The sequence below is a fragment of the Papio anubis genome, chromosome 9, assembly GCF_008728515.1.
Source record: "Papio anubis isolate 15944 chromosome 9, Panubis1.0, whole genome shotgun sequence".
Taxonomy (NCBI): domain Eukaryota; kingdom Metazoa; phylum Chordata; class Mammalia; order Primates; family Cercopithecidae; genus Papio; species Papio anubis.
In genome coordinates, this window is record NC_044984.1 from 4,291,470 (window position 1) to 4,316,845 (window position 25,376).

A 25,376-nucleotide genomic window follows, 5' to 3' on the forward strand; every position below is an offset into this window, starting at 1 on the left:
AATGAGTGAAATTAGAGGGCAGAAATAGGAATCGGTAGTTTTTTGTGGGTTGCCCTGTCCGGGGCCCCTGGCATGCAGGGCTGGATGGAGGGAGAGGGGTGGGGGGGCGGGGGACTGCGTTTGAAGTTAGGTCGGGCCAGCTGCTGTTCTCCTTAATAACGAGAGGGGAAAAGGAGGGAGGGAGGGAGAGATTGAAAGGAGGAGGGGAGGACCGGGAGGGGAGGGAAGGGGAGGAGGAACCAGAGCGGGGAGCGCGGGGAGAGGGAGGAGAGCTAACTGCCCAGCCAGCTTGCGTCACCGCCTCAGAGCGGAGAAGAGCGAGCTGGGGAGAGCGAGACCAGTTTGAAGGGGAGGACCGGTGCGAGTGGGGCAGCCCGGAGGCTCTGCTCGCCCACCACCCAATCCTCGCCTCTCTTCCGCTCCACCTTCTCTCTCTGCCCTCACCTCTCCCCCGAAAACCCCCTATTTAGCCAAAGGAAGGAGGTAAGGGGAACCCTTTCCCCTCCCCTTCCAAAAAACAAAAAGAGAAAAACACTTTTCCAGACCGGAGAAAGCAGGGGAGAGAGGGGTCGCCGGGCTGGCCATGGAGCTGCTGTGCTGCGAGGTGGACCCGGTCCGCAGGGCCGTGCGTGACCGCAACCTGCTCCAAGACGACCGCGTCCTGCAGAACCTGCTCACCATCGAGGAGCGCTACCTTCCGCAGTGCTCCTACTTCAAGTGCGTGCAGAAGGACATCCAACCCTACATGCGCAGGATGGTGGCCACCTGGATGCTGGAGGTAGGTCGGCGGGCGGCGCTCGCTAGGAGCCAGGACCCCTCCCGGATTCTCGGGTCCCCGGCCGGAGCCCTAAACCTGGGAGAGGGCAATCCCCGCGCCGACCTCTCGGCTCCTGTGCGGGAGGTCACCGCGCGCCTTTTGGCGAGACGCGTGGCTTCTTTTCTGTTCCTCTCCGGATAAACTGGGGAGGGAGAGGAGGGAGGAAAATCTGGGAGAAGCGAGGCTGCCCTGGGCGGGGGTGGGGGAGCATCCCGCGCGCGTGTGCCTGCATGTGGCTGCCTCTTCTTCCCACCCCCCTCGAGACCTGTCTTTTGCGAAGCCGCCGCGGCTGCTGGCGCTGCGGTCAGGAAGGGAGTCGGGGCCTGAAATCGGGACCCCAAGTAGAAAGGCAGCCCCCCAAAAGGCCAGAGCAAATTCGTCTTGGCCTCAGGTCCCCGCATGTGGTCGCGACTCCGCGCTGGCACTTCAGGGGGGAGGTGGAGGGAGGAGGGAGAAGGAGAGAAACGGGGAATTCAGGAGCCCCGGAAGTCCCATTGAAGAAACGTGTGTTTCGGGGGAACCCAAAAGAACCACTTCTTGCCCCTCACTCCAAGTCTTTGCCCAGTGAGCCGTGTGCCCACGTATGCACAGCTCTGGACCTGCCGTGGTTTCGCCATGTTGCTTTGCAAACTCCCCTTGGAAAGGCTGGGAAACGTCGCCCGCTTACCCTCGCACCCCATTATCCCGGCCACCCCACTTTTAATCGTGCCCTCTCCCCCACCCCCCACCTCGCGAAGGTTACTTACAGTTTGGTTTTCCAGCTTCCTCGGTGCGGAGATTTGGGTGGGGTAGGAAGGGGGGGGAGGGGGTGTGTGTAGGGGGGATATCGGGTCACCCCTAAAAGAGAGGTTGGAGCCCCCCGTGCCTCTTTCCAGGGCTCCCTGCTCCCGTCTTTCCCCTAGCTCGTCACCACGTTCCCTAGTTTCTGTCCTTGTGGGCCGCAGCCGGACACTCCCGCCGCGGCGCTCACCCCTTCAAGTTTCCTCCCGGGATCCAAAGCCCCAGGGGTCGGAATACAGACCTTTCTGGCACCCGAAACCTCCCTTTCGGGAAGCCTGGCTCCTCTTTGGGGTTTTCACGCCAAAAGGGCTTTTCTAGGATATTTCCTCGATTTTTAATTATTTTTTGAAACCGTCCCCCCCCTGCTCCGACTCCAGCTGCCGAGGCTGCGGCGCTCTTCCTCCTCTCCTCCCTCCCCCTCTCTTCCCCACCTCTCCCCACCCGCCCCCCCAATAGCGGCCCCTGGGCCGCAGGGACCCCCCCAGACATTTTTTCCAATTGTCGGGAATGATAGAGGAGGATCTGGGGATCCGGATGAGACCAAGAAGTGGACCCCCGGAGCCTCCAGAATATTTTTATTGATTTTTTGAAAAGATGACGAAATCCAAAAAAGAGTGAGTGAGTTAGAGTGCGCGAAGGAGTAGCCAAAGGGAGCGTCGCGGAGCTGCCGCGGCTGCTGCGCACTTCCCCGACTCCCCGTTTTGGAGCTGTAGTTCACCCCCTTTTATAGGCTCCCTGGAATACCAAAGCACGTATGGGCTATTCTGATTCACCCCAGTTTCCTCATCTTTGTTCTTTATTCTTATCACCCATTTTACTCCCCTCCCCCTCCCCACAAAAAATTAAATTTTTTTGTTCCCCTAGATGATGCTTTTTCATTCTTTTTCTCTTTTGCTGATGCTCTGCTCTCCACCCCCGCCCCCCAACCCTCTCCCACTCCCATTATAGGTCTGTGAGGAACAGAAGTGCGAAGAAGAGGTCTTCCCTCTGGCCATGAATTACCTGGACCGTTTCTTGGCTGGGGTCCCGACTCCAAAGTCCCATCTGCAACTCCTGGGTGCTGTCTGCATGTTCCTGGCCTCCAAACTCAAAGAGACCAGCCCGCTGACTGCGGAGAAGCTGTGCATTTACACCGACAACTCCATCAAGCCTCAGGAGCTGCTGGTAATGACCGGTCCCTTCCTCCCTTCTTTTCTGCGATTCCCGCTTTCCCCTGGCCAACAACATGCCTTCTTCTCACCACTTCCAGAGCGGATTCTTGGGATCCAAAATGACCCCACCAATAGAATTTACACACTGACGGGCAATAACTCATTTAATAGGAAACCACTGTCTATATTTTTTGTGTTCCTACTATGTGCCCAGGCTCCGTGCCCAGCACTGAGGCAACATCTGTGAATAAGATCCTCGAGGAGATCTGGTGGTGAGACTCACTTGCAATTGTGTATGCATGTGTGTAGGGGACGCGTGGAATATTTTAATTAACAGTGATATTTTAATTAAATTCCAAATTTTCAAAAATAGTCTGAGAACGTGTTCACATGATAGGTACGTGGCTGCGGTGTGTGTCTCCTAAAGACTTGGAGTTCAAAGGTAAAGCCCTCTGCATCTACAAAACCTCAAGATACCAACACATTAATAGCTGTTCACTAAATATCAGTCCATTGACTTTGAGCAAAGTCAAAACGTGGCCTTTCACTGAAGGAGTCCGAGGCCTGGGTTCCTACCTCCAGTGGGACTGTGACCTTTCTACAACCCCAGGGATCCTGTCTTATCTCTGGTTTTCTACCAGGGAACCTCTTTCCCACCTGATCTAACTCCTTTTCCCTGCAGCTTGACATATAAGACGGCCATATTGCAGCTGTACTGGATGGAAGAGCGGCTCCAAGGCCCACCTTCCGTGGTTTGCACACCCCTCTTTGCACTGTGTAGAAAGGCACCCCCTCCTTCCCCCCCTCCCCCTCCTTACTGGCAGGGCCTGCACAAAGTCCACAGGGCTGAGGCTGGCTTCTTGAACTGAGCTCTTTGTGAGGAGCCTCTTCCTTTCTGGGGCTGTGCTGCCATCTAGTGGAAGACATGCACAAGGTTGGGGGAGGAATTGCCGAGAATGTGGAGAGGGGCCTGAATGACTTCACCTTTGAACCGCTGCCAGATTTGAGCTGCTTCTGGTTTGGTCCGAGAGGCCTAGAAAGGTGCTGTCTTCTGGGAGATCTGCTTCCTTTAATAACGGTGCAAGACCAGTGGTTCGTACTCGCGTTACCCTGTGAAGAGGAAGGGCTGACATTTCAAGCCATCTTTGAAGATGTTGGTGGTTTAGTAGTTTATTTAGGTCCCTTTACCCCAACTGTCCACAGAAAGCCAAGGGCAGACTTTAAAGCTTATGAAAAAAACATTGTTAGAATTGGGAACCAATTTGACTTTCTCATGAGAGAGCAGGAAAAATAATCTTCATATGATTCTTTTGTTTCAAGAGGATGGTGAACTGAGATGTTCTTCAGGACACCCAAATCTTTCCAAGACTAGCCAAGCACTATATTGCTCCAAACAAACTTGGCTGTTTCCTGTTCCCTTTCCCTTTATCCCAGAAGTTGGGATTTGGAAGGGTCCTATTTTACAAATGAGAAGGCTGAGGCCTGGGAGGGAAAGGGAGTCACCCCTGCCCCACAGCTCTGGGACTGGTGCTCTGGTTGCTGGTTTAGCAAATGAAAGAGATACCAGGTTCTCCAGGTGAATGGGAGAGGGGGTGCAGTGACAAACAGGCCCTGCCTCTGATTCTGATGACAGCTCAGTGGATAGGCATATTTTCTGGTAGCACATACAATATTTTTAATGTTTTATTTTGGACTGTTTCCCTTTGAGCACAGTTTCCCATAAATATCTCAGTGAAAGAGGGAAACAAAGTTTTTGTTCAGGTGGGTTGCTAGTGAGAGACCCAAAAGAGACAGGGTTGTGTGGTCCCCACAGGTGCACCGAGGGATGCTGTGACACTAAGCAGGCACCTTCACCTTGCCCCGAATCACCTCCACCTGCAAAATGGGTCTGCTAATGACCATGTGGTCCTTTAGTCATGATGACAACGGCCCCTTGAAACATTTAGGTGAAAGGGCTGGGAGTCATATCCCCAAAATCTCTGCCTGATATGTCAAAGGGGAAAGTTTGAACAGCAGAGAGATAAAGGCACTTTCTGGGACTAAGTAAAAGCAAGCTAATTGGTTGCCAAGGAGTTGGGCCAAGGAACCTTATTTTAAGCTTTATCTGTGTGCATCATTTTTCCATGAAGATTAAAAAGACTATTAGTTCGGTGATAGAGACATACACAATAAATTACCATGAAAGGGCCACAATGACCTTGGCCGTATCTTGTTGTAGGTTCAGCCTTCTGGGTGGGCGGGAAGCAGTATTGCGGGCAAGTCAGGGTTGGGAGGGAGGGGGTAAGGGGAGCTGGAGTGGAAACGAAATAGAAGAAAATAGAATCTTGGCAACAGCTACCTGGGCTCTCATTATTTTCAGTGGAGCCTGACATTTGAAGCATAAGAAGAGCTGTCAACAACTTCAAAGCTTGAGGGGCACATTGACACACGGGCCCGCCTTACAATCTAGCAGCCACGTCCTAATGAGCGGCCTTAAAACTGGTCTGGAGCCCAACCCCCAACCCCCTACACCAGGTCAGCCTGTGGAGTTTGGATTCTCCTCTTCTCTTCCTGCCTTCCCGTCCAGGAGTGGGAGCTGGTGGTGCTGGGGAAGTTGAAGTGGAACCTGGCAGCTGTCACTCCTCATGACTTCATTGAGCACATCTTGCGCAAGCTGCCCCAGCAGCGGGAGAAGCTGTCTCTGATCCGAAAGCATGCCCAGACCTTCATTGCTCTGTGTGCCACCGGTAAGATGAGGCTTGAGCCAGGGAGGGAGACGGGAGAGATATTTGGGAGACGTCCAGGGAGAGGCAAAAGGCCGTACAAACTTTGATTTTAGTTGAGGAGCTTAGAGGAGGGGTGGTCTTGAGTAGTCTAAAGTCTGAAGTTTCATTCCTGGGTTGCCTTTTTTAACTTTATCTGAGCTTTGTATATTCGCTTTCTCTGCTAAACTCATAAATGGTTTGTGAGGACAGGTGTGGTTAAGGCAAAAAAAAAAAAAAAGAGTGCCTGTTAAAATATTCTTTATGATGGCTAAAGTGCTCTTTGAAGATTATACACACTGCTCACTGGTTGTGTTTAAATCTTTAATCTTTTAAGGAAAAGGATGGCTTGGAGATAAGCCCAAGAGGAAATCTGGGGGGGATGGGGGCAAATACAGGTTAAAGGAACAATGTCAAGATAAATATGCTGCCTTGATTAGTGGTAAGGGAGACCAAAGGAATTCTTTTTTTTTTTTTTTTTTTTTTTACTGTAGGGCATTTATGGCCTTCTAGCTGTTCACTTCTCTAGCTGTTTGCCCCACTGGGCAGAGGAGTGAACCCGGTTGGCGTTCGGTAAGGCTTGGCTTTCTGAGCGCTGGGTTCTGATGGTCTCACTTCATGTGGAGGTGTTTTGATTTTGGCTGCAGCCTTTAACATTGCAATTCTGCCTGCCACGGGGATCCCACAATTGATACATAGTTCCTCCTGGCCCATTTGCTTTATATTTTCGTAATAAACTGAAGGCAGTGGTTTGCTATTGTCTTATTAAACAGCCTTGGCCAGTGTCTACTGGTTTTCTTTTTTTTTTTTTTTTTTCTTGGTAGCGGCCATGGCAGAGACCCCGGAACCTTACTCATCCAAGGCAGAGATGTCAGCAGTTCATCTTTTGACAGTCAGAAACCTTAGGTTAAAAGCTGATCACTTGGGAAGACCTTTTGGTGTGGTTCACCTCACATTTGCCAAGAGTAGTTAAATTGCTAGGTGGACTCAGGTGGTAACTTTTTTCAGTAGGTTGTTACATGTTACTCGTGAGTGCTACAGATGATTATATGATGTACAATGTAGTGCATATGCCCTGTGCTCACAGTCGGAAGGTCAGGCTTTGCTACATATCAGTGGGGTGATCTTTGACTGCTTAACCTCTCTGAACCCCAGCTTCTTCATCTCCAAAACAAGCCTATTGATACATCATCCTGTGGCCTTTTCCGAGCAGCTAGGAAAATTAAAATCAGAAAGGTGATGCACGTGGAAATGCTTTGTAAACCAGAAGTGCAGGTTGGACCTTCACTAATTGTGAAAATGCTACCATCTCCGATGTTAACCCTGATTTTAACTGTTCCGGCTAAAGTGGATATGACGGCTCTCCTTTACTGGCTGCCCTTGTCTGTTTCTAGCAGGACCTGTGTGTTCTGCACTTGTAGGCTTGAGTGTGGCGTCCTTCCCACCTCCTGCCTGTTCATCTAGGGCACAGGTTTCAACCCTTTGCTGGTTTTTTGCAGTCCTGTTCTTCTGGATGCAGGCCAGGCCTCATGGCGTGCACATGCGCCCCGTGCGCCTTGGTGGGAGAGTCCATTGTCCTTCCTGTAGCCCTGGGGGTGGTTCTTAGGACCCCTGTGGACCCTGCTGCCTTTTAGATAGTGGTCACTCTGGCTTCCTTCCCTTCCACTCTCTGGCAGGGGCCCGAGAGGTCAGTCCTCCAGTGACCTGTCATTTTGTCTCCCAGGCTCGGCTGTCTCCTTCCTCTCTCATTTGATTCACTGTGGGGGAGGGGTCAGCCAGTTCTTTCTGTCTGGCCCAAGGACAGCTGACCCCGACCCTAAACTCCCCCACTGCCCAGCTGTTGATAGCCAGAGCTCTGATTCGACATTGTCTCTGGACTAACAGATCTTTTGGGGTCCATCCACCCCTTCCTCCTCTCGGATCTCTGATTGGGGTAGGGGTGCTGGGTGGAGTTACCCGGGTGTGGGCAGATCCCCAGATTCCGTCTAGACCCATTCTCGAAAACTGGGGATCCCATCCCCCATCCGTGGCCTTCTTGCCCAGATCTTTGGGCTGGCTGCCAACTCCGGGGCCAGAGTAGGGAGCCTGGGATTCAGGGACTGAGGACAGAGGCCCAAAGGGAGACAGAGGCAGTTATAAAGACTGTGTTTTGGGGACCTTGAACTAGCTCTGGTCAGGGACTGGGAAAGGACACCCCCAAACCAAATGAAAATCGTGCGCTAAGCACGAAGCCTCAGGCGTGGACTGGGCAGAGCAGAGGGAGGTCCTGGGCAGTTTCCTGGGTCTGGAAAGGATGGGCCTGCATCGCAAGACGTTGCTTTCCCTGATCTGCATCTGGGTTTGTGCAACTGACCGAGTCAAGTAGAATCCTGGCTGCGTGGAGTTTTACAGCAGTTGGCCTCACAATACTAACACCAAAGGCTGCTTTTCTTGAAGGAAACACCTTCCATGCAGCGGAGATTGTGCATTGTAGGGCCAGAGTATGATGAATGGGTGAGGACCCAGGACTCTGGCCAGTAGCGGGCACAGAGTGGCTGAGGACCAGAGGTAGGAGATGCGGATTCCCCAGCCCGAGCTGTTGCTCTCACCTGCCCCTCACATCCCACCCTTCTCTCCTTTTCCCCCAGTCCTGGATGTTCGTCCTGGAGCTGATGAAACACCTGTGGCCAGGGTCTTGGAGGCCCATAGTGGGTGGAGGGTGGGGGTCCCGAGAGATGGCAGCCAACCCTCAGGCTGTGCAGCTATTTGATGGGAAAAGCTGGTTGTGAAAGAGCTGGCAGTGGTTCTGCAGTGTGTGGGGAGCGTATGTGTGTGTGAAAGGGGAAGGGAGAGCGGGAGAACACAGAGGGACTGTGGGAAGTGTGGCGAAGTGGCGGTCTTGCTTTATGGGGCTCTAGGGTAAGATGGTGGCAAGGCAGAGAGGAGCCCTCCTTCTTCCCTGCTCAGCCTGAAATGGCTTCTGGAAGAGGGAGGGCCGCAAGGACAGGGTATCCCTCTGCAGCAGGTCCTGGTCAGTGCAGGCACGGGTGGGTTGGGCGGGGGATCTTCCTGACTACAGCTCCTAGCATTCCCATTCCTGGAGTTCCCAAAACTGGGGAAGCAGAACTGAGCCATAGCTTCCCTGGTTGCAGCTCTGCTGATAGAGCACCCAGGTCTGCAAGCGAGGAAAGAAGACCGTTGGAGATGAGCCGGGATCACACTCTGGCATTGGGAGATTCTTGACGTGTGGTATCATGCTTGGTGGATGATTCCAGTTAGTTTAGCAGAGCCAATGGCGTTGAGTTTACACCTGGCAGCGGGGAGGGGGAGGTGCTTACCCTCCCTCCCCAGGCACCCACATCCCCTCTTTCTTCACTAGAAGCCCACCCTAAGATGCTGCACCTTGCTCTTTCTGCCGCACGCAATAGCCACCACTAGGCCTCCCCACGCCAAGGCCAGAGTCCCAGTGTTGACTATAACCCATTGTGCTGTCCTAGCCCCTGCTCTGGCTTTACCTACAGGTGTTCCCTCTGATTCCATCCCCAAGTGAGAGGGAGATGGTGGTGGCCCGGAGAAGTTCCGTGATTTGGCCCTTGATCTAGAGTGGGAGATTCACCTTGAGGGGTGCTGGGAAGGAAGAATGGAAACCGTCTGTCCATCTGCAAGCCTCTGAGCTGCCCCTGAAGCTGAGAGGTCATGGGACTGAGGGGAAGTCGTTAGCATGCCCTGTGGGGACAGGCAGCCAGGCATTTTGGTGCTTGCCATCTCTCTTCTCTGCAGATGTAAGATGAATGGGTAGCAGGCTCCTCATCGCCCTCCAACCAGCCCCCTCCCCAGCTCCTCCCAGCAGGCCTTGCACGGGCCTTCCCTTGTTGTAGCAGTCCTGCCCCACGAGGACAGGGTATGCTGGTCCTATTCTGGGGGTGGCAGGTGAGGGGCGTGCCCAGTGATGTCCCTGGCCTGAGAACACTCTGGTTCTGGCCCTTTGAACTTCCACCTGACTGCAGGTTGGAGAAGAAGAGACAAGGGGAAAGCCTGACCTGGCCTTCCCTTTCTTCTTCAGCCTCAGAGTGCGTATCTCTGTCCCCCATTGGTGAACAGGAGCAAAGCCATCACCCCTGCCCCCCACGACCTTGGCCACCGTAGCCAAAATGATAAGTGCTAAACTTACTGGGCAGGGCCGTGTATTCCATGGTTTTAAACTTATTTAGCTCTGAACTCTTTCTTCAGTAAAATCCTACCAAGAAGTACAGATACGAAGCTGATGAAATGCAGCACTTCTCAGGGCCCGTGCAGGTGAGGGAGCCCAGTGGGACCCCCAGGGGCTCTCAGGGCGTCCTTCGGAGGATAAGCTATTTGTGCTTGCTGGTGCCGGGTCTGGAGCTGGGACCCAAGTCCTTTGACTCCTGAGCCAGAGTGCCACCTTTGGGGCTTTTCCCCCACTTCTGACATGAAAGGCTGCCCTATCCTCCTGAGTGGTATATGGGAGGTGACCTTGAGGAGCTGGTCAGTTTCCAGTAAGTTATGAAGAGCTCTGGATCCGGAGTCCCAAAATCTCATCCAGACCCCAGGCCCAACACTCGCAGTGAGTGACATGAGCCAGATCACTTCATCTCCCAATACTTCATTGATTCACCCGTAAAAGGAGATGTTTGAAACAGATGAATTTTAGCTCCTTTTTATTTATACCTCACCATCACCACCGCCATGATGAGCAAGCATGCAGCCCACACCAGAGCTGCCCCTGGTGCCTGTGGGTCCAGCTGGGATTCCCCTAAGGTGTGTCCCTTGCTTCCACCACTTTGCCGGGAGGGAGGCGGGAATGTCGGGTGTTCCTGGTTATGTGGGCATCGTTCCTGGCTCGGGTGAACCTCATCTGAATGAATTGTGGAATGTGCTGGGTTAGCGTTGCCAACTTCTCTCGTCCATTTGCTGAGTGTTCGTGGGGTTCTTTTCATTCCCCCGCGGGGCTGCACTTTCTCCCAGTTCTGCAAAGCAGCAGGAGACTTTGGGGACTCGATGATGTCATTTCTGGGACACATACACAACTGGATAGTGACAGATTCTCCAGGAAGCACAGAGCCCTCATTCTTCCTGGCCTGCTTGGCCTGCTCCCTGCATCTGCCTGCAATCCAGGGATGCTGGGCGCCTTTCTCCTCATCTCTCCAGACACTGGAGAGCATCTCCAGTCAGAACTCCCCACCACAGTCCTGCAGGAAGTCCCAGGAGTGAGAGCAGAGGAGGGGCAGGTTGCAGAGGATGCTGGCTGACATTCGTTGCTTGCCTTAAACCAGGCACTGTGCTTTTACAAGGATAATTTTAAATTAATCCTCAGAACAACACTACGACGTAGGTATTGCTATTCTTATTATTTGCAGATCAGAAAATGAAGACTCAGAGAGGTCAGGTAACTTGCCCAACTTCACACACTTGGTAGGTGGTAGATGGAGATTCAACCTCAGTCTGATTCCAGAGCGAATACTTTGAACCAGGGAGCTGTGTTCTCCAGAGGTCTGTTTTGGTTGGAGGAGAGCTGGAGGCCTAGGCCCTGGGACGGCCTCTGTTCCCCATGGCAAGGTGTGTGGCTGCTCCTGCTCTCTTTAGATCCCCAGATGCTGCAACCTGGAGAAAGGACCTCCTGGGTCTGGTGGGGACTGGGGCAGGAGTGGAGCTGTCCAAGCTCCATGCACTTCACCTTCTAGCTCGGAGCTTTTTGGGTCTACTCTCCAAATCCTTCCCATCTCCCTGGAGAGTCTTCTGAGAAGTGTCTCAAATGCTCCTCTTCACTCTAGAGCCTCCTTTCTTTTTTCTTTTCTTTTTTTTATTTGAGACAGAGTCTTGCTCTCGTCACCCAGGCTGGAGTGCTTGGCATAATCTCTGCTCACTGCAACCTCCACCTCCCGGGTTCAAGTGATTCTCCTGCCGCAGCCTCCAGAGTAGCTGGGAGTACAGGCGCGCACCACCATGCCTGGCTAATTTTTGTGTTTTTAGTGGAGACAGGGTTTCACCATGTTGGCCAGACTGGTCTCAAACTTCCAGCCTCAGGTAATCTGCCCACCTCGGTCTCCCCAAGTGCTGGGATTACAGATGTGAGCCACTGTGTCCGGCCTTCAAGAGCCTCCTTTCTTTGAGAAGTTTCTTTAGAAGTTATCCCTATGGTAGTACAGACCTAGCCATTATAGCACACCATCCTCTACTATCCAATGCATTGATGCCCAGCCTTAAAAAGTCTTAATGTTGTGCATTTTGGGGGGAGTCCTCCATGCTGCCTGGAACAGGGAGGAGCACATTGTAATGAGTCAATGAAAATGGATCGCCGATCAGTTCATTGCCTCTCTCTGCTGCAGGAGGAGGGATCTCAGGAAGTTGCAGCATCTCACCTCTCCAGGTGGGCAATTAAGGATGGAGAGGGTACACCCTCACCCCTGAGTGTGCCTTTTCTGCACCAGCGTATAGCTTGTTGGCATTTTTGATCAAGAGACTTAAGAGACTGCTGATACATTTTTACCTGGCTTTTATTTGTTAAAATAATATTATGCGAAAAATTTACAAACTCATCTGTGTTTCTGCCACCTAACAGAACAGCTTTGATTTTCTGTGCATCCTTCCGGTACATCCATAGGCATGTATGTACGTAGGTACCTATGGTTGTAATGTTCATCGTCGCATGCGTGCATGCAATTTGGTTTTCTGCTTCCTTCTTCTGAGTGGATATTGCGACCATTTCTCCATCCTGTCGTAGCGACAAAGCTGATGGTTTCCAGGAATGGCTGCATTGGGTAGGTGGAACTTTCCACAGTTGAGGGTGGGGGTTGGCTAGTTACAGCTAGGAAGCTAGTGCACAGATGAAATGATGTTTCATTTTTCTGTTTTTCTCTCTGTTCAGTATCCCCTCCCGGTAGAGAGGGGGATGTCCTTGAGAGTGGTCCTGGAGCAGCCCTGGTGCTAGTGCCATGGGGAGGTAGCGCTGCTCTGTGGAGACGGCTGCTTTGTGATTTCGCCGGCTGCTAGTGGCTGCAATACATTCTATCGTCTCCTCATTGTTCTTCTCCTTGGGAATCATTCCCATTCCAGATCCTCAAAGAGCAAACTAGAGCTGTAAGGCACCTGGGACATTATCCTGCCCACGATCTTTAAACTCTTTCTGACCTAAGCCATGAAGGAAGAAATACATTTTATAACACAACTCAGGATACTTGTACAAGTATATCAAACGGATACAAAAGTTTCTCCGAACAATATTTACTCTTCAGTACATGCAGTGAGCCTGATACTTTCTATCCTACTCTATTTGGTTAAAGGAGAACAACAACAAAAAATGCTGGTCACGACCCACAGATGCATTTCATGACCCATTAATGACCTGCAGCTAGAAGTTAGAAAAACACTTGTCTCACCCAACCAGTTATTAGACAAATAGGAAAGCAAGCCTTTGGGAAGAGGAAGTGATTTGCCCACAGTCCCACGTCTGGACCTAGCTGGAGGGCTGATGTTGCCTCAGTATTTGACTAACCTGGGGGAGAGGTGGGGCGTGCTCAGGGATCCAGAGGAAGATGCTCCTCTCCTGGGTAGCAGGCAACAGAGGGCAGCACGGCCGCCATCCTGGTCTCCAGCGGCTCTTCTCCTCTGGCTGTGGGAACACGCTGCTCCTTTGGTGCCACTCTGAGCTGCTGAGAGGCAGCCAAGTTCAAGCACAAAGTGCTCCCCTATTCTGTGGGACGGGACAATGTCCCCAGGAGGACTCCCCTGAAAACCTTCTTAGTAAAACGAAAAGGGAGGTAGAGTCTCCCTGTGCCACTGGTACACCTGTTCCCCCATGCCTGCTGGCTTCCAGAAGTTCATTTGTATGCCAGTAATAAGACTTGGTTTTGCTAGTGGTGGGACAGCAGAGACGGGCATGTGTGAGGTGTGCTTCCCGGTCTGAGGCCTGTGGCAGAGGGAAGGGAGGGCCGGGGATGCTTTCCTGCCCCTTCCCTGGCAGATGCTCCCACCCGGGCCTTTGTGGGCCCAGGGCCATGGGCCGGCTGCCCCGCTTGTGTTATGAATGTCACAGGGGGGAGCTAACGAGGTTATTGGGCAGAGAAGCACTCTCCTGTGACCCATGTGGAAGAGACCTACAGCAGAGCAAGAGGCAGGGAGGCCGGCTTTGTCACACCGTCCGTGGCGACAGAAAAGATGAGAAGGCATAGGAGCGGCAGGTGGACAGCAGGCGTGGGCGTAGCACCATTATATACGTCCCTCAAGAGGTGGAGATGGTGAGAGGGCGATGGGAAAAAAAGCCAAGGAGACAGGCAGATGGCCAGGTTTGCTCTGCGTTCGTGATGGGAGGGGAGGGCTATGCTTGGCTCAGGGATCCACAGTGTCTAACTTGACGCTGGGGCAATGGGCCCACCATTAAAACAGCTGCTGTAGAAAATGCGTTTGTAATAGAGCGTGTATAGGAAGAAGGGGAGGTACGAGAGGGGCTGGTTTTGTAGGTTTAACCTGATTATTTTTGCTCTGCGTTGAAGGGTGACCCACGGTTCCCTGTATGCTCTGTCTCCTGCCCCCACGTGCCCCTTCCATGTCTACACACAGTAGGTTCACTAGAGCAGTGCTAAAACTGGGAAGGGTACGCTTTGGAAGACTTACTGCACTCCAGGACCGTCACTGGGGTGATGACTGAAACTATACCCACTCTAATGTCATGTCAACGTGAGCAGGGGCAACTTGAACTCTCAGAAGTCTCAGGGGTCTCACCCATACCATTAGGGTGACGCTCTTGTGCACTGTCTGTGGCTGATGGGTGAATTAAACAGGACGTAACGTGTAGCGTATTGCATATGGTGGTCGTTGGTAGCTGTCGGCAGCAGTAACAGGAGGAAGTTGGCTGTCTTTATTTCCCCTTGATGGACGAAGCAGCTGCTGGATCATAGCCACCCAGCCCCTGGGGTCTGGTCTTTCAAGAGGAGCCCTCTTGAAAGGGAGCATCAAGTATTTGCTGTCAGAAATGGCAGTGGGTGGGGTTCAAGCCCCTCTGATTTATTATCCTCATTCTGCACTTCTCTGTAGCAAGTCACATGTTTTTCTCTTAGTAATAAGATGGGGACTTCAGGCTCATGAGTCATAACATCGAAACCAAGTCACCCGTCTGATTCAGATGCAATGATTAATCTTTGGTGCTTAGTTAGAGCCCTGTGTTGGGGTTAGAATCCTCTGCCCTAATGTTCTGAGGGTTCTTGCTGTTGGGCCAGAGGTTGGAAACTGGGTGGAATTCAACCCTGACTCGCCCACTTGCTGCATTGCTGCTTTTCTCATTTACTTTTTTAAATCGAATCTTTTTTTGGGGGGGAGTCATATTAATCCTTGATGCCTGTCCAGAGACGCATATAGCAACATCCCATCTGAATTAGCATTCTGCATAGATTTTGCCCGTTTCTCCCACCTCCTTGTCCTTTCCCTCCTTCTCACATCTGGAACCCCCGGTCTGTCCTGCTTGCATGGCCCATGGGGTACCTTATTTGCACTGGTCTCAAGCATTCTCTGCTCTGTTCCCACCATCACCTCCAGAGACCATGACTCGCTCACCTTGCTGCCCCCACCAGGGTCAAGAATCTTACCTCGGACATGCTTAATATGACTGGCATTTGGGGATTGGGGACCTTGAATCCTCTGTGCATTCATTGTGTGCACTTAGATAAGCTGCCTTCCTTCCCTGCCTCAGTCTCCTCCATTTAAATCTGGAACAGCCACGGTGATGGTAAATAAACACAGGCTTCTTGTGAAAGAACTCGAGGGAGGACATGCCTGTAGGGCACGGGGGTCACTCGTGCAGCTGACCCGCTGCCGTCCTGTTTCTGAGTCTCTGCAGTCTCGGGGAGCTCCAGGATCCCAATGCGTTCCGTGGCCTGACCTTCTGCCTCTCATTCCTTGCAGACTTTAAGTTTGCCATGTACCCACCATCGATGATCGCAACTGGAAGTGTGGGAGCAGCCATCTGCGGGCTCCAGCAGGATGAGGAAGTGAGCTCGCTCACTTGTGATGCCCTGACTGAGCTGCTGGCTAAGATCACCAACACAGACGTGGTAGGTGGCCACCACCTTCTTGGCTAAGTCCAGATAGCTCTTCTCAGCTCAGGGAAAGAGACGACGGATTTGATGATGTTGTGTCAGAGGTATTTTTTTGGTGTGTTTTCTAAGATCGACATCAAGGGAGTACAAAGTTCAGCAGGTGACACGCCCTCTTAAGGTTCTGAAAAGCTGTGCACTACAAAATACAGAAGAAAATTCAGCAAGCAGATGCGGGGGGCAGGGGGCGGGAGGGCTGTTTACCGATGTTCCTCTATGGCGTGGGCTTCCCAGTGGGTCTGAGTTGTTGCTTCATTGCCATATTTGTACACGCTGCCGGGCTGCCTCTGCCCAGCAGTGAAGAGCCGCCGTGTCTGCTCACACACGCTGAGGCTGTAAGGCGCACAGAGGAGAAAGGAGAGCCAGGACTCAGCTGCAGTGGATGGAGCAGACACACAAGAGGTGCCCCACTGTGAGAACGGTGTCCGCCCCTGGCAAACCTCTCGACCCCTCCCCGCTCTCTCTTCCCTTTTGTTCAATGCAGTAATGGATGACAAAGTGCTTTCAAAAGACAAAGTGCCATACAAACTCAAGAAACTATTATTAGCTATGGAGCTTCCCCATTCTGTGTGCCCTGTGGACGGCTCAGAGGCTGTTACTTCCTGTTGCCAGAATTCGGAGTTCCTGAGAAGAAAGGTTTTAAGAGAGACCAGGGTCAAGTGAGACTCCGAATTGAATTGGTAGGAAGCTGCAGTCCTAGGGCGTTGGAGCCAGGACGGTGCTGAGAGGTCAAAGAAGCGGTTCCTTATTTTCCACGGGCAGGGCAGGGGTTGAAGTAACCAGCCAGGAGGGGCTGGGCGGTGGCTGAGCTGGGACTAGAACCCCCAAGCTCCGACTGCCCCCTGGAAACTTTCCACTCCACCCTTGCTGCCGCTCCTGGGATCTTTTGGTTTGAAAAAAACCCTTGGGTTTAAAGTCAACCCGAGAGAGGGTTGTTGGCCCTGAGCCCTCATGCATCACCATGGAGAGGCTGAAGAATGCTGGGCACTTCACGATGACACCCTCTGGATGGTCCAGGGGGATTCAGATGCCCTCTGTGGGCTTTTATTGAGTGAAGGGATCATGTGATTTACAGGCCTATGGCTGAGGCCTGCACAAGGGCTACTGAACAGATTAAACTTCACAGAGCCCACGGCTGCAGCTCGCTGGCTTCCTCTCCCGCCCACCTGGATTTTTCCTGGCGTTTGTTCCCCGCTCAGAGAAATGGCGCGGGGAGATGCTGACCGAGCAAATCCGGGATCCTCCTCCGAGATAGTTCTTAGATATGGTTTTAAAATGCGGGCTCCAAACATAACGCTTTTTAAACGAGGGCTCCAAAACGCAGACTGAAAAGCTTCCTCCGGTGCAGCATGAAGAATGCTTTTCTAATCCTCCAGAGGAAAATTGTGGACAGGACTTAACATTTATAGAAATGGTACACTTTTTCCTCCTTTTCTCAGTGTCTCCAATTAAGGCTGCCTTACAAATAGGACTCCCAGCCAATTTAAGACAAGCCCTTCCTCCATGCGTGGAAACAAAGATGTCAGTGACAGGAGTTTGAGCGGCCACCCCCCTCCTCCTGCCCCCAGGCATTGTAACCTTCCCCACCCCCGCCGCTTGTTGATAGACCTGCTCTGATGGGCTGACCACCCTACCGGCTGCAGCCTTTTCCCACCTGCCTCTGTCCCCGCTTACTGATCGCACATGGACAGTGGTGTCAATTTCACCCCGGGGAGTTGCTGCTAAGTCTCTTGGCTTTTCAAGACTGCGGGCAAGTCAGTCTGTCATCTCATCTGGAGAAACTGTTTGCGTTTTTCTGATACTACGTAGCCAGTCCATTTAAGTCAGCTGACCAGCTCTGTCAAATGGACAGGAAGTGGATACGAAGCTGGTGTAGGGGTGTGTCCTCCTATAAATCCCAACTGTTGGTCGAGTTGGTATCTCATTTCTATAATGGGCACACACCGTGTTTCTTAACTGGGGCTGCCTGTGTATGCCTCATTCACACCGGTGGGCCTGGGTTGAACATTTTCATACTTAAAAACCAAGAGCGAACGTAGTGAAATGTAAAATTCATAACACTTTTTCAAATACAAATCTGAGACCTCAGGAAGTTCCAGGCTTACCTCTGGCACCCCAGATGCTTGTTCGCTCTCCCTGAAAATGTTTTTAGTGGAAACGTTCAAGCAGCTCTGGGCTAGGCTCTGTGTGTGTGTGTGTGTGTGTATGTAACTTCCCAAATGCTAAATCTTCTCCCATCCATCAACCTGTGTTCTCTGAAAAGCTGACGCTCAGAGGGAAGAAAAATGAAAGCACTAGAATTTAGAACACATTAGCATTTGGAGGGAGGTGATTTTGCTTCCTGAGCTCTGTTTACCATTTCATGAGTCAAGAAGTGGTGTATTTCCTTCATTCATTTCTGGAAGTCTTTAGTGAAGGCCCAGTTGTTGCTAGAAGTTGGGGTGGATGGGTGGCATGTGGGAAGTAGAGGATGAGATTCCTGCATTCAAGGAACTTAGCAGTCGTATGATGAATCAAGAGTAAAGCATGCAAAACCCTGGCAAATTAAGAACATAAATGAAGGTGTGCTAAGTAATGTGTTATGAACGCCAAATGCAGTAGGAAATCAGGCTGGAAGAAGGAGCTCGTGAGGCCTAATGTAGAATGCCGGCCTCCCAGAAGAGAAAATTGAGTGATAGAAACTGTTCTGAGAGTAGAGGAACAAAATGTACGGACACGCAGTTATTCAACTGTAAGAAGAAATGAAAGTCCAGTCCCTGTTATAACATGGGCAAACCTTGAAAATACTACATTAAGTGAAATGAGTCAGACACAAAAAGACAAATACTGTATGATTCCACTCACATGAGGTACCTGGAATCGTCAAATTCGTAGAGACAGAAAGTAGAATAGAGGTTCCGGGAGTCTGGGGAGAGGAGAGGATGGGGAGTTAGTGGTTAATGGGTATGGAGTTTCAGTTTAGGATGATGAAAACAATTCTGTAGATGGAGAGTTCTGATGGCTGCACGAGAGTATGAATGTACTTCATGCCACTGTACATTTCAAAGTGACTGAAAAGGGAAATTTGACATTACGTGTATTTACGACAGTAAAATGTGTGTGTGTGTGTGTATGTATGTACATACACACATACATAAATGGATACATATATACATATGTACACGTGTCTGGAACATCCTCGAGCCACGCTATGAAATGCCCATGGGTTGATGTTGGGCTCTTCCTTGGAAAAGTGAAATACACAGGACCACATTTTGCCCCCTGGCCCTAGGGCATGGACAAACAGGAATCGGGAAGAGCTGACGGTTTCCCCCAGAGCCCCTGAAGTTATAGGTCAGCTCCTACACACCTTGCTGTTTATGATCTCTTCAAACTTGCAGCGCTCTCTGCCACTTTGGGGGTTAGGTTGTGGGTTGTCGGGGATCGAGCTGTTGAAAGAGGGTCCCCCTGATTCTTGTGAGATGGCCAGGCGAGTCTGTGGCTCCCTGGCCAGCAGCAGATAGCTTTGATAGGAGGGACCCATGCGGCTCTGAGAAAGTCGGCCTTTGTTGCTGCGTCTGGTTGCCAAAATAAACCAGAACGCTTCATTCCAAAGAGAAAGCTGAGTGAGGGGCCTGACAGTTTTATAGGGAATAAAAGTCTCAGAGGGTGGTATATTTTAAATACTTTTTCCTTCCAATCCTAAGAGTTGCTAAAAACAGCCAGAGAGGCAGTTTGGCTTTAGGGGGAACATCTATTGGGGGTGTCCGGTGCCTGGGTAGGTTTGAGAGGGGAGGGTGCCACTGGCCTGGGTCCCCAGTGACTGTGGCCCTGCTTCCTTGGGCTGAATCGGGGTCCTCTTCCGTCCCCTCTGCACACTACTCGGGCTGCCTGCCAGCATTGATCTCACTGCTTCCTTGTCTATAGAACCTCTTGAATAAGGCCCAGCTTTTCCTCAGCTCTTTATCCAGAGCCCCTGGCAGAGTCATCGGGAGTGATGCTTAGGAGAGGAAGGGAAGAGGAAGGAAGGAGCAAAGGACAAAGGCAGGCAGATGGATTTCCAATGTGTTTCCGACTCACTAGTCTGTCCATGTCCTTTGAAAAGCTTTATCTTTTTTTTTTTTTTAACTTCAATTCTGTGTCGGGGCCTTCCGAGCCTTCTGAGTGTTCCCTAACCTTGTCTTAGAGTAAGTGGCTTCGTTTTCACATGACACAGTTGCACAAATTCATTAACTAAAACGTGGAATTGAGGCTCACAGGCCATAAAGATGTGGAGTTCATTGCAAGATATTTAACAGAATAAAGACTCTAGTCATCTGTTCCTTGTATTGATAAACCTTTTTTTGTCTAAGGCACATCAAAACTCTTTGTCACATTCTTTAAAAAAAAAACAAAAACTTTAGATTCAGGGGATCCATGTGCAGGTTTGTTATGTGGATATATTGTGTGATGCTGAGGTTTGGGCTTCAGTTGAATCCGTCACCCAAATAGTGCACACAGTACCCAATAGAAGTGTTTCAACGCTCATGCCTGTCCCTAGACACATTCTTGAATATTGCCCAGAGAAGATTCCAGGATATCCCTTCCTTAGGGTCATCCTGGCATTTTCTGGTCCTGGTTGTCAATGAGCTATTAAAAAGCAGGGAGGTGGAGGCGCCCCAGAAGAAGTCTCAGTTTCGACACATGTGTGTGATTCATGGGCTTTAGCATTGTGTCTGCTCTGTAGCTGGAAGCACCGGTGCACTCTCCGCACAGGTGATTTTCAAGGCTCTGCTGTTACAGATTCTATCTTCTGTGGACTCTTGAGGGCCTGTGGTCAGGAACCTTGTGAAGTGTTGCTGGAAGCTGGGGGTGGGGAGGTGGAATCGAATCGGGGGCTGATGCCTCCCTCTCCTGCCTCATTTTTCTGTGGGCCTCATTTGGTATGCAAGGAAATAAGCCAAACAGCCTGTGAAGAAAGGAAGAATGAGATAGTTTCCTAAGTTGTCTCTGCCTGAGTTGGCCGCGGGTCTGGGGCTCATTCAGCCCTTTGTCCCCCTGTTGAGTGCAGTGCGTGTGTGTGACAATGGAGTTGTGCAGTTACACTGAGGGCTAATGGTAGGAGTTCCGTCAACCCATTCATGGAGGCAGAGGAGGGTGCAGGGCGCGGAGCTCGAGCCAGCAAGCAGAGGAAGTCAGAGGCCCTTGTAACGAGCTGAAGATCACAAACACTGCTGTCAGGGCTCCAGGCGTGGGGGCGGGGGCAGCCAGGAGGGAAGGGGGCAAGGGAGGGGGCCTATCATCATGGAAGCTGGAGGTCTGCCCGACCTCCAGCGCAGTAGGGTACCACCTGTCCAGGCTGACAGACGAGCATTATGGCTTCCCTTTTAATCAGCTTAATTTGGGGCATCTTAACACAATGGCTGGTGCTTTGGAGGCTGCAGGAAAGCTGATGTCCTAGAGCCGCCGCACTTTACATGCGTGTAACATCTTTTGATTAGAGGCGCTTTCGTGGTTTTCCAGCCACTTGGGCTAAGTCTCTCTTTCTTGGAGAGTCTCTGGTCTGTATGTCTTTACTTAGAGCTTAGAAGTCGAGGTATATAGGAAAAAAGGAGTTCTGAAATTGGAGGCTTGCCCTTCCTAAAGCCAGTCTGAGCTTTTAGCCAGATGTCACTGCGGGGCAAGCCACGTCAACTCTCCACGCTCCATTCCCTAGCTGGGAAACGAGGGCATTTGGCTACTTGATTTCCAAAGGCCCTTTAGACCTCCACATTCTCCAAGTCTGTGATTATTTATGTATGTCTTCTTATAATCCAGCCCCTTTGGAAACACTAACTCCACTCTTCTCTCAGCGTGATCCTCTCACAGAAGCAACCTGGTTGGATTTAAGGTGGAGGTCTTCCTCTCTCCACGTGGCTGCCCCTATCCCCACCCCCACCCCCCAATCCCATGCATTCTCCTGCCCTCCTGCTTTGGGCAAGACCCAGGCAATGTGGAGTTGGCATGTCCAGTTGCAGGTATCAGCACCACTGCCCAATCTCCTCTCCCTTCACTTCCCACCAGCACACAGAATTTATATGCCCTTCACAAGTCCAAAAAGGGCGCCTGCCATGCTAAACAAAGGTATTCGTATGCAGGGCGTGAGCTGTGTCTCATGGAAGGGACAGGCCAAGTTCTCTTCCCACCATCAGAGAGTAGTGTTCAACATCATTTATACAAGACAGGCTTTTGCCCTTTTAGTCTTGCTGAGCTAGAATGAGGGATTTGTGTAGTTGAAAGTCGAGCTGATCATTGTCAAGTTTCATGGAAGTGGAACCTGAAGGAAGGTTAGGTGGAGACTGCAGAGAGGGTTAGCGTCCTGCTTTGCCACAAGGTAAGTCTAGAAGAGGGTGGGGAAGGGAGTTCAGAATTCTTCAATCCATGGAGTACCTGCTTTGGTCATCCTTTTATCTTCCAGTCAGAGGGGTCATCAAGCAAGAGCTGGCCAGGCTGGGCGTGGTGCCGCATGTCTGTAATCCTAGCACTTTGGGAGGCCAAGGCGGGTGGATCACCTGAGGTCAGGAGTTCGAGACCAGCCTCACCAATATGGTGAAACTCTGTTTCTATAAAAAATACAAAAATCAGCTGGGCATGGTGGCGTGCGCCTATAATCCCAGCTACTCTGGATGCTGAGGCGAGAATTGCTTGAACCTGGGAGGTGGAGGTTGCAGTGAGACAAGATCGCGCCATTACACTCCAGCCTGAGTGACAATGAGACTCCATCTCAAAAAACAAAACAAAACAAAGCTGGCTGTAGTCAAGTCAGTGATGATTTGGATTGAAATCAAAATGCGACTGAAGAAAAGAGAGAGTTTTGTCTATGAAACCTTCCTCCGTTTTGTGTGGGATAGCCTGCGCACTTATTCTTGGCTGGAACTTACATAAAACGCTACTGTGCACGCACATGTCACCTCAAGTCGCGTGGCTCTGAAAGTCCAGTAGAAGTGACAGTCAGACATCCCAGTCCTTCCTGTAGGGTTTTCTCAGAACTGTTCCTTTAAGGTCTCAGGCTGCTGGCAGGGAAGGCTAATAGCAGAAAAAGTGGGGACACTGGGAACCCCAAAGGGAAGACGTGCATGGCCTGAAACCGAGGTCTTTAGCTTTCTGGAGCCTGGTCTCCCCATGTGGAGGGTCATGCTGGCATGGTTAATTCACTAATGGCCATAGAGTCCCAAGTTGGCCATATTGCAGTAGAAGATGCATTAAGCCAGATGACCTTGCCGGGGGCCAGAATACAGCCTGTGAGGAAGGAGAGCAAGGCAGGATTGGGCGGGAGGCGAGAGCGTTTTTGTTGAGGAGCAAGGTCTTCCACAGGAACTGCAACTTGGAAAGTATTCACCAAGGGCTATGTCATGCGAAACCCTCTTTCAAGGTACCACATTGCTACACCTAACGGGCATTTCCTTTTTAAAGTAATGGTTCAGAGCTATTGTCTACCATACCTCGCGTGCACCGGCGCGTGCGCGTGCACACACACACACACACACACAAGGTCCCTCAGTCAGCTGAGAATCCTGCCATCTCCTTTACATAACAAAAGCTCTTAGGCCTTATGCTTTGGGTAGGATTTGTCTTCCATGGACAAGTCTTCAGTTGGAAACAAGTATATAGTCACCGAATCTATGGTATGGAGGTGGTCTGATTTAGCCCCTCTGCCTCCTGGAGAAAAACAATTGTAAACATCCCCTTCGACAGCTTCTCAACAGTGGAGGAACATGACACATGAACTTCCTGGATTCAATGGATTCTCCTTTGCAAGAAAAAAAAAAAAACAACAAAAAAACAGAGAAAGAAGAAAATATGAATTTAGATTGTTAGGTCCAACGTTTCACTCAGTGAGTGGCTACAGGAGATGAGGGAGGACAGATGGAATGTGGGGTGGAAGCTGCTGTTCTGGATCTCAGCTCTTGCCCATGTACGGTGGAGAGAGTATCTCACACCACGATGATTCCGGCATTTCAGTGAACTGCTTCACGCGGTGCTCAGATGGAGAAAGGGCTGTCTATGTCTATCCCAGCTTTAGAAGAAAAACTGATGGTATGAGACTTGCCATTCCTCCCTGATATAGAACCTTCCTAAGGGACATTCCACAGTAGTTTTGACCGTAGTCGCTTTTTGCCTTTAACCCCCACATTCATTTTGATTCTATATTTAATATTAAATTTTTTAGATTATAAGGATTTAAGGTTTTCACACATCTACTGAAATGCAAGTGCCCCTAAAGATATTATACTTTCAGGCCGGGCTCAGTGGCTTATGCCTGTAATCCCGGTACTTTCGGAGGCCAAGGCGGGCAGATACCCGAGGTCAGGAGTCCGAAACCAGCCTGGCTAATCTGGTAAAATTCCATCTTAACTAAAAATACAAACATTAGCTGGGTGCGGTGGCTGGTGCCTATAATCCCAGCTACTCGGGAGGCTGAGGAAGGAGAATCACTTGAACCTGAGAGATGGAGCTTGCAGTGAGCCGAGACCGAGCCATTGCACTCCAGCCTGGGTGACAGAGCAACACTCTGTCTCAAAAAAAAAAAAAAAAGAAAAAAGAAAAAAAAAGTAAAGGAACATTACACCTTAACTTTTCCCACCTAGCAAGTGGTAACCTATGAGGACAGTGCTGCCACATGGTCCTTGAGGGAAGAACTTGGGGAAGAACTCTACAGGGATGAGGCGGGTGAGCCCCAAGCGATTTCTCATCATTCATTCAGCTCAGCAGGTCAGCCAGGGTAAGGGGTGTAACCAGGAGATGCCACAGGAACGTCTGACAGGTGTTAGCAAGTCCCGGAGGCCAGTGCCTGACTCCGTTTCAGCCTCGTTCAGGGTGGCACGGAGACTCCTGCTGCTGGTTCACGTCTGTCATGCTCAGCGCTCGCCCCAGAACCAGACACACGATCTTGACACACACTTCACCAGTCTTGACTGAACGCAATTCTATACCTCATTTCAAATAAATCTGAGGGATTCTTTCAGGTTCCAGGACCAATTTATTGTTACACATAATCATGATCATTTATCGAGCTCTACTTAGCACTGCACGTATATCAATATCATCTCAGTTGCCCTTTACTCTGAGTGTTTTGTGGGGAAACTCTGAGATAAGAAAAGTTAAATAACGTGGGGGCCACCTGCAAGCATGGTAGGTGGGCAGCAAATACCACCCTTCCTCATCTCCTTGTTCTAGGTGATATTTCGTCTCTGCCTTTGGCCTCTTAGTCTGTGGTTGTTCCTAATCTTAATTTTCATTGAAAGCTGTAGTCTGAAATGTGGAATAGACGAGCGACAGGAAAGGAACATTTGAGGGGTATGGAAATTTTGTTCCTTAGTGGTTAGTTGCAGCTTTTATTTCATTTATTTATATGTTTGTTTTTAAAGATGGGGAACTAGCTATGTTGTCCAGGCTGGTGTCGCACTGGTTTCAACTTCCCGCCTCGGCCTCCCAGAGCGCTGGGATGACAGGCGGGAGCCAATATGCCTGGCCTGCTGTATTTTAGATCTTTGGGAAATAAAGAGAATGCTTTTGGACTTGGCAAAATAGAAACCTCTGGGTGGGGAGAACTGCACAGTGAAAGAAGCAAAAGGGAAGTTTGTATTAAACTATGAAAAGACACAGGGAGGTTCAATTTAACATATTTTGCTTATGTACGTGCTGCTTAAGAGAGTGCACAGAGGCACTTTTGCAGAGGAGAGAGGCCAGAAAATGCCTGTTAGAAGCAAGTCTACTGTTCGTACCCTCTTACTAACACCAGCAATGGTCCCTGTCTAGTGATACCGGTGACTTGTCATTGCCTCGCATGTCACCTGCCTAAGGG

General features: G+C 50.7%; 1 protein-coding gene across 1 annotated transcript in view; it reads left to right on the forward strand.

Moving 5' to 3' along the window:
* The first annotated feature begins 283 nt into the window (after positions 1–283).
* The window catches only part of CCND2 (cyclin D2), a 31,581-nt gene continuing 6,488 nt past the window's right edge, over positions 284–25,376 (forward strand). The window contains exons 1-4 of the mRNA XM_003905821.3: positions 284–778; positions 2,546–2,761; positions 5,315–5,474; positions 15,384–15,532. Coding sequence (XP_003905870.1) covers positions 584–778; positions 2,546–2,761; positions 5,315–5,474; positions 15,384–15,532 — 720 coding nt within the window. The 5' untranslated portion in view covers positions 284–583. The remainder of the gene's footprint in view (positions 779–2,545; positions 2,762–5,314; positions 5,475–15,383; positions 15,533–25,376) is intronic.